Source organism: Palaemon carinicauda, chromosome 43 (assembly GCF_036898095.1).
Source record: "Palaemon carinicauda isolate YSFRI2023 chromosome 43, ASM3689809v2, whole genome shotgun sequence".
In the NCBI taxonomy this organism is placed as follows: domain Eukaryota; kingdom Metazoa; phylum Arthropoda; class Malacostraca; order Decapoda; family Palaemonidae; genus Palaemon; species Palaemon carinicauda.
Genome location: NC_090767.1, coordinates 29,232,677 through 29,241,856, shown reverse-complemented (window position 1 = coordinate 29,241,856; position 9,180 = coordinate 29,232,677). Strand labels below are relative to the sequence as shown.

The following is a 9,180-nucleotide window of genomic DNA, read 5'->3' as shown; positions in this document are numbered from 1 at the left end:
TGAATATCATGTCAGTGAGAACTGATATGATCATATCACATTTGAATGGCTAACAACAAATTACTATGAGGACATTTTCCGCTTTTTTCAGTTAGTAGGTAGCGTAATTACCTCCCCCCTGGAAGCTTCAAATTTTCCCCCGACGGGAATTTCCCTTAGTTTGGGAACCACTGATCTAGATGCTCTTGAAAATTGTGTTAAGGGACAGTGATATTGCCCTTGAGACTCACCATATTTATTTACATATGATCAGCTCCCTTGCTAAGACCAGGGAGGGCCAGGTAATGGCTGCTGGTTACTTAGCAGATAGACCTATAAGCTCCCCCAAAACCCCATCCTTGGTTCACAAGGATGGTGAGGTTAAAGCGACCAAAGAAACTAACGAGCCCCAGTCTGGTGATCAACAGGCGTGGACGTTATCAACAGGACACCACAACCCTATAGTAAAAGAAATATACTTGATAATTTGGTAAGAAAACATGAGTAATATGAAGGATGAAATGTAAGGTGATTTATATTAAAGAGCCATTGGGCATCAATTCTTCAAAAGAAAATATATTTTGGAAGGACTTCAGAGTTCAAAAAATTTTCCTTGACAGAAGATTTCTGCACTAATCGACCTTCCCTCTTATTAGTTCTTAAATACAGTTACTCCACTTTTCAGGTAATATCTCACAGGCGTAATTGAAATGATGTATATGGAACTGTTTATGATCCTCTCATCATTTGCCAATTCTTATGATACTTTTAAATATATGGATTTGAAAATTATCAGCCATGGATCATAGATGAACGATGACCGTCATGGGTAACATTTTTAACCTTTCCATAATCTAAGTCAATACTATTATTATTATGAGCTAAACTACAACCCTAATTAGAAAAGCAGGATGCTATAAGCCCAGGGGCCCCAACAGGTTATATAGCCCAGTTAGGAAAGGAAACAAGGAAAAATAAAATATTTCAAGGACAGCAACAACACTAAAACAAATACTTCCTATATAAACTATAAAAACTTGAACAAAACAAGAGGAAGCGAAATCAAATAGAATAGTGTGTTCGAGTGTACCCTCCAGCAAGGGTTTTATAACATATAAAAGTCTTACCTTACGAAAAATATAGAATAAAATTCACTTTACATATTTTTTTTATGATGACAAGGGCAAACATGATTAGGGTTATGGTGTTGAAACTGTACTTGATTAGTATAAACGGCTCTTTTATCCAAATAGCTGATATGTTGAGACAATTTATGGTTGATGGTAAGTAATTAGGCAAAAGCGTTCTCAAGTATCAATGCTATACTTAGTATAGCTATATATATACTATATATACATAAATATATATATATATATATATATATATATATATATATATATATATATATATATATATATATATATATATACATATATATATATATATATATATATATATATATATATATATATATATATATATATATATATATGTGTGTATATATATACATATATACATATATATTTATAATTATATTTATATACACACTCACCAGTGTATGTGACATGTCATAAATGACAGCTAAATATTTAGATTGATATGCAAGCACCCCCCCCCTCTTACCAAGGTATGACAACTCCCTCTCCTCCCTGCCAGAGGTACTATATATATATATATATATATATATATATATATATATATATATATATATATATATATATATATATATATATTGTGATATCCCCATATGTTGTACATATGCTAACATATCTGATTTGTTTAAAGTTTATTTTTCCATTTTCTTTGTAAATACATCACCTTATTTCAGCGCCATCTTCATTCCATTCTTCTCATTATCTTTTGTTTACACTCCCCTTCCTGCTGTAAATCATCCCTGTTTTCTTACCTTACATGTTATAAGGTAACCCCAAATTTATTGTTTTGTTAGAATACATTGTTCTCACCACGAGATTCATCTACCTTACTCACCCATTCACTTTGCATTGCTTATTATTGTTGTTTTGAAGTGCTTTTTCATTATTTTGTTTAACGTAAGATTAAAGTTTTGTTTATAACATAGTTTATTGTTCCTGTCCTCCAATTATCCTGCTATTGGTGCTTCTGTTGTCTGCAACCAGCTTTAAGAAGATACATTTGATCATAATCAACAATCTTATACACTCGTAATAAGAAACAAGTGAATTTGGAAGTCTACCTATATGACTTCTATTTTGTTGTGTGAAGAGAACTACCGCCCATTGTAAAGGGGTAATTGTTTGCACAGTGGTTCGTCACATAATAGTTGGGGGCCTGTCCGGGATCTGATGTGCGATCTGATGTGATATGATTCATCAAATTTATATCAAGTGATTGAATCGTGAAAGAACAGTTCCAGTGATTATGAACAGTATCGAGTGTTGTGTTGTGGCGTACCAAGGATAAAGGACGACAGTAATAATTCCAAGGTAAGGTAGATGTCTCGTCTCCCTCTCATTAGACATTTATGTATAATATATGTCTGGGTAGTCATTTGGTTGTAAGAGGAACAAGTCACGCTTAATATAGTTAAGACTTAGGTATGCTGATTGTCCAGCTTCTAAACCACCCTTATTAATTGAAGATACCCCCAGTAGGTAGCTTTTAAAGTTTCGCCTACTCAAATCTCGTATCCCAGAGATTTCTCTTAAAAAAAAATCTGAAGCCCTAAGATTTTGCCATTTCTTAAAATCGCCATTCAAAAGTGATATTTAGGAAATCAAGTCAAATTTCATTATGTGATTTACTAAATTAAGTTTCATAAGTGAAATTTCCTCCATCTCTATTTCATTATGAAGTGATTTATTTTGTTATATAAATTTCGTAAGTGAAATTAGCCAATTTCCAATTTCGGAGATTTTCGTAATTCCAATCGTTATCTCTAGTCAGGAAATTAACTTGTATATTGTTTGGTGTTAAAAGTACTATTTTGGTGTACAAATAACATTTACGTGTCGATAAATGAATATTTAAATACTTGTGTTGAATTACTCCTGTTATATCTATTGAGCGCATACTAAGTATTTTGTCCAGTTTGCGCATTATTCTGATAATCAATTACTTTAAACTAAGTGTTGACTATTAACTAGATTCTTTATCATAACGAGAATAATATAGTATTTATATAAATTAGAAGGTAACATTGTAAAGTTATCGAATTAAGCTGGTATAAATTAAAAGGAAATGTAAATTAGGACGTGCTAATTAGGTATGTTTTAAAGTAAAAAATACCTTTGCATTTTTAAAGACTTGTTTACCGATTCGGTAAAATTGTTGTAAAAGTTTGTGATGTTAAGCGTGTCGTTTGAGTAATTATGAAGTAGTTAGCCGCGTGCTCAAGATCTCTAGCATAAAAAAAAAATTGTTCAGTCGTTAACTGTGAATAAAAGTTTTATAGTATTATCGTAAGTTTCGCGAGACTTAATTTTGTATTTAAGCTATTTTTGTGTAAGGTGATCTGATCATATAATTTTGTAATTTTGTGATCTCTCGATCTTGTAATTTTGTGATCGCTATTTTGTATTTCTGTGATCGAAAGATTGTTATTTTGCGATCGTATGATCTTATACTTATTCTTGTAAAGTTTGGATATTTATTCTAATTTGTACTTATCTTGCGCCACAGGCGACATTCAAAATGCCTTTCAATTTTCAACAATTTATTGTATCACCACGGGATCATGTGGAATCTCTCACAGTTGCCACAAAAACTGACCTAAAGAATCTAGCTCGCCATTATGATGTACAGGTTCCCGCAACTGCCGTAAAATGTGTAATTCTCAGTCATATTTTGAACTTCCTTGTAGATGAAGATATTGTTCCAGAAGAAGAATTGACTGACGTTCGAGCTCTAACCGTTACCAATCCAAATGGTGACTTGAATAAACTAAGTCTGCAGCTGGAGTTGGAAAAGATGAAGATGCGAGCCGCAACTGCCGCCGCTGAGGTAGAAGAGAGGAAAGCCGCTGCTGCTGAAAGAGCCGCAACTGCCGCAACTCTGGTAGAACGAGAGAAAGCTGCCACAGAACGAGAAAGAGCCGCTGCTGCTGAACGAGCCGCAACTGCCGCCGCTGAGTTAGAAGAGAGGAAAGCCGCTGCTGCTGAGCGCACGGCTGCTGCCGCTGCTTCCCTAGAACGTATCAAGGTGGAAACTGCTGCGGAAGCTGCTGCAACTGCTTTGGAGCAACAAGAAAAAGCAAGTGAACAGAAAAACAACGCTCTCCGTGTTAGGCTGCAGATTGAGAGAGAAGCGGCCACAGTAACAGAACGGGATCTGGCATTTATAAGACTGAAAGAAAAGGAAGAAGGTAAGCTAATTCCCGAACCCTTTGATGTGGGCAAGGTGCAGAAATTGCTGCCCACATTTGAAGAACGGGAACCTGATAACTACTTCTCTGTGTTTGAAGACACAGCCAAGAATCTCAATTGGCCTCAGGACAAATGGTATTTAATCATCCGGAACTCATTTAAAGGTAAAGCATTATCTGTATGTGCCACTATGTTAGAGGAACATGATTATTTCATAATTAAACAGGCAATCCTTGATGCTTATTCTATTACTGCGGAAGGTTATAGGCAAATATTTCGTAATAGTCAGAAGCAAGTTCAGCAGACCTTTTTAGAATTTATGAATGGAAAGATTAAACAGTTTCAGAAGTGGGTAGACAAAGTAGATGTCAAAACTTTTGAGCAGTTGAAAGATTTAATAGTAATGGAGGAGTTCTTAAGGAAAATACCAGGTAGCATTAATGTGTATCTAAGAGAGCAGAATGAATCTGACCCTAAGAAAGCCGCTTTAAAGGCAGATGACTATGCTCTTATTCATAAAGTAGGTAAAACCCCATATAGAGAAACTAGACCTAAGGAAACTTGTACATACTGCAAACAAGAAGGACATCATATTTCAGAATGTCCTGATCCACATTGTGCAGCTTCATACTTAAAGAGAAAACCTAATCCCCCTCAATTCTCTCCTAAGCAAATGAATCTGCCCAAACAGGAACCAAAACCTAAGGTGGAGAAGAAAAAGACCTTCCATTGTGCATCACACGAGTCCCAAGCGTTTGCACCCTTCACTTGCTCAGGCAAAATAAATGGTAAACCTGTAACCATACTCAGAGACACTGGATCCTCTCAAACGATCGTCTCTCCTAAAGTAATACGACCTAAAGGTGAAACTCACAGGTATGTTGCAGTTAATGACTTAACCAGTAAGTCTATGTTGCCTCTCATTAATGTAAACCTTCATTGTCCTTATTTCTCTGGAACTACTGAAGTAGCTGTAAATCCAGAACTGTTACCATGCAAAAATGTAGATGTAATTCTGGGTAATGACATAGCTAACTCTGTTGTCTTAACAAACTTAATAGCAGTATCTCCAGATGTTGTACAGGAGGAATGCTTAGCAGTGACACGAAGCAGTAAAAAGGACACCCCTACTGAATCATCATCAAACCCGTTGCCAGTCTCTGAACCTATGGATTTCAACGAGTTGATGAGTACATATAAGATCCAGCCTGATTCCTTTAGCTATCAACAAAGGAAAGATGTCACTCTACAGCAGTGTTTCAACCAAGTGAAACCAAAGGATACCAACAAGTGTTCTTATTTTTATATTAATAATAATGTACTAATGAGAAAATTCAGGTCCAGCAAGAACAGTCATCTAGAAACCTGGAAGGATCTATTCCAGGTAGTTGTTCCTAAGGATATAAGACCTCTGATCCTAGAATTGTCTCACTCTGCTGACTCTCATCTTGGTATCACTAAAACATATGAATGCATCAGTCAAGACTTTTATTGGCCAAACATGAAGAATGACATTAAAGAGTACGTAAAAACATGTACAACATGTCAAAAAGTAAGTAGTCCTAATGTGAAAGTACCAGTTGCACCATTAAAACCTATACTTGTGCCTAAAGAACCTTTCAGTAAGATCATAGTAGATTGTGTAGGCCCTTTGCCTAAGACAAAAAGGGGACATGAATACTTGCTTACGGCCTTATGCCCAACTACCCGTTATCCATTTGCAGTACCTTTAAGAAACATTTCAGCCAAGAACATCCTAAAGTCACTAGTGTCCATATTTACTGTTGTAGGATTTCCAACTGAACTACAATGTGATCAAGGAACCAATTTCATGAGTCATGCTTTTAAAACTGCTATGAAAGATTACCATATAACCCAAGTCTCATCCTCAGCTTACCATCCACAGACCAATGGAGCATTAGAACGCACTCACCAGACCATTAAAAATCTTCTCCGGAAATACATCCATAGTTCAGGTAACGAGTGGGATTGCGATTTGGAACTGATCATGTACGTCATACGAGGAGTTCGAAATCAGTCTACTGGTATGTCACCTTTTGAACTACTCTTCGGTCGACGGCCACGAACTATCCTCAGTTCAGTCAAAGAACGCATCCTGAAGTTGGGAGATAATGAGGTACCTCTTTCCCAGTATATTTCAGAACTCAACAAGAAACTTTCAGATCTTCACTCCATTGCCAAAACTAACTTGATAACAGCTCAAGAGAAGATGAAGATTAACTATGATAAAAAGGCTAAAACCAGAAGTTTCAAAGTAGGAGATGCAGTGCTGCTATACCATCCGATTGCAGGCTCTCCCCTACGAGAGAAATACCAGGGACCATATACCATCACTCACCGTATCTCGCCAACCAACTATATAATCGCCACTCCAGATAAGCATAAGTCTACTCAATTAGTCCACATAAACCTCTTAAAGGCCTATTTGTCTCCCTCAACAGCTGAAAGTAAAACGGTAATGATTACTAGTGCCATACCATACATAGATTGTCCTATGGATCAATTTACAGATGATCCAATAACTGCATCTTGGCAGGATTCTCAAAACTCGAAGATCTTGGAAAACTTATCAGACTATCTACAACCCTTATATGCATCAAAATTTAAATCTTTAGTAGCTTTATTCCATGAATTTCCTAGTATAACTTCAGATAAACCAGGCAGATGCACCATGCTAGATCATGACATCAAACTACAACCAGGTGCTGCACCCATTAAACAAGCTTTCTATCGAACATCACAGAAGAAATTGGGTATCATGAAAGAAGAAGTGAACTACTTGGTAAGAGAAAGATTGGCAGAACCCAGTGCGTCACCATGGGCTTCCCCATGTCTCCTAGTAGGAAAGAAAAATGGTAAATTTCGTCTTTGTACCGATTACAGGAAAATTAATAATTTAACAATTAAAGACTCGTATCCTCTACCAAGAATACAAGATATCATTGACCAAGTAAGTAATTCAACCTACTTAACCCAAATAGATTTGTTGAAGGGTTATTACCAAATTAAATTAACAGAAACGGCAAAGGAAATTTCTTCATTTATCACTCCATTTGGACTATTTAGTTATAATGTAATGCCATTCGGATTAGCCAACGCACCTGCCACCTTCCAAAGAGTAATGTCTTTAATTTTACAGGACTTGGAAAAAGTATTTGTATATTTAGATGACATCATTATTGCCTCTGACACCTGGGTAAACCATATTCAAAAGATAAAAGAAGTTTTCTCAAGGTTGAAACAACATGGATTAACGATCAACTTAGCAAAAAGTAATTTTTGCAAAGGTCAGGTATCTTACCTTGGTCATCGAGTTGGCAGTGGTAAAGTATTACCCCATGATGCAAATATTAGCGCCATAACTTCTTATCCTGTTCCAACTACCAAACAGGAATTAAAAAGATTTCTAGGTATGGTAGGATATTACTCTAAGTTCAGTCCAAATTTCTCGCCATTCACAGGACCACTATTTGCTTTAACTTCTTCAAAAGTAAATTTTTCTTGGAGCCAGCAACATGATCAAATATTTAACCAGCTAAAAACTTACTTGTCATCTCCTCCTATATTAATGGCACCTAACCTCACCAAACCATTCTATCTCCAAACAGACGCTAGTGATCTTGGATATGGGGGCATTTTGTTACAGCATCCTGCTCCAATAACAACCATAACAGGAAACCTGCCCCCACTAGCTGATCTGTTACCAGTCTCTTATTCCAGTGGACGATTTATGGGTTCCCAACTAAATTGGCCCACTGTGGAGAAAGAACTATTCGCCATCGTAGCTACCATCCAGAGATACGAGATTTATGTTGATGGACAAGACACGATCTACGTCTACAGCGACCACTCTCCTCTGTCGCATCTCCATAGGTCCACTACTCTCAACCCTAAACTTTTAAGATGGTCATACATACTATCTGCACATAATATCCAAGTAATCGCCATATCAGGACGAGAAAACATTGTGGCAGACTCATTATCAAGGATAACCTCGGTTGATCCTCGGGAAATGGAAAAAAACAAAAACAAGGGGAGACTGTGATATCCCCATATGTTGTACATATGCTAACATATCTGATTTGTTTAAAGTTTATTTTTCCATTTTCTTTGTAAATACATCACCTTATTTCAGCGCCATCTTCATTCCATTCTTCTCATTATCTTTTGTTTACACTCCCCTTCCTGCTGTAAATCATCCCTGTTTTCTTACCTTACATGTTATAAGGTAACCCCAAATTTATTGTTTTGTTAGAATACATTGTTCTCACCACGAGATTCATCTACCTTACTCACCCATTCACTTTGCATTGCTTATTATTGTTGTTTTGAAGTGCTTTTTCATTATTTTGTTTAACGTAAGATTAAAGTTTTGTTTATAACATAGTTTATTGTTCCTGTCCTCCAATTATCCTGCTATTGGTGCTTCTGTTGTCTGCAACCAGCTTTAAGAAGATACATTTGATCATAATCAACAATCTTATACACTCGTAATAAGAAACAAGTGAATTTGGAAGTCTACCTATATGACTTCTATTTTGTTGTGTGAAGAGAACTACCGCCCATTGTAAAGGGGTAATTGTTTGCAGAGTGGTTCGTCACATAATAGTATATATATATATATATATATATATGTATATATATATATATATATATATATATATATATATATATATATATATATATATATATATATATATATATATATATATATATATATATATATATATATATATATATATATATATATATATATATATATATTACCGATGTAATCTTCCTGAGCCCGAAGATAGCTTAATGTATAGTAGTCCCCATAGTGAAAATTAAAAGATTA

The 9,180-nt window shown here is 35.6% G+C and overlaps 1 protein-coding gene across 1 annotated transcript; it reads left to right on the top strand.

Moving 5' to 3' along the window:
• Nucleotides 1-3,034: 3,034 nt before the first annotated feature.
• On the top strand, nucleotides 3,035-8,787 carry LOC137633610 (uncharacterized). Its single transcript, XM_068365875.1, has 2 exons — nucleotides 3,035-5,874; nucleotides 6,229-8,787. The coding sequence occupies exons 1-2, from the start codon at nucleotides 3,652-3,654 to the stop codon at nucleotides 8,386-8,388; spliced, it is 4,383 nt and encodes a 1,460-aa protein (XP_068221976.1). The 5' UTR covers nucleotides 3,035-3,651; the 3' UTR covers nucleotides 8,389-8,787.
• Nucleotides 8,788-9,180: the final 393 nt, after the last annotated feature.

Coding starts and splice junctions, on each gene's coding strand:
- LOC137633610 (XM_068365875.1), top strand. CDS start 3,652: ATGCCTTTCAATTTTCAACAATTTATTGTATCACCACGGGATCATGTG. Junction 5,875..6,228: donor CATGTACAACATGTCAAAAA/GTAAGTAGTCCT, acceptor TACCATCCACAG/ACCAATGGAGCATTAGAACG.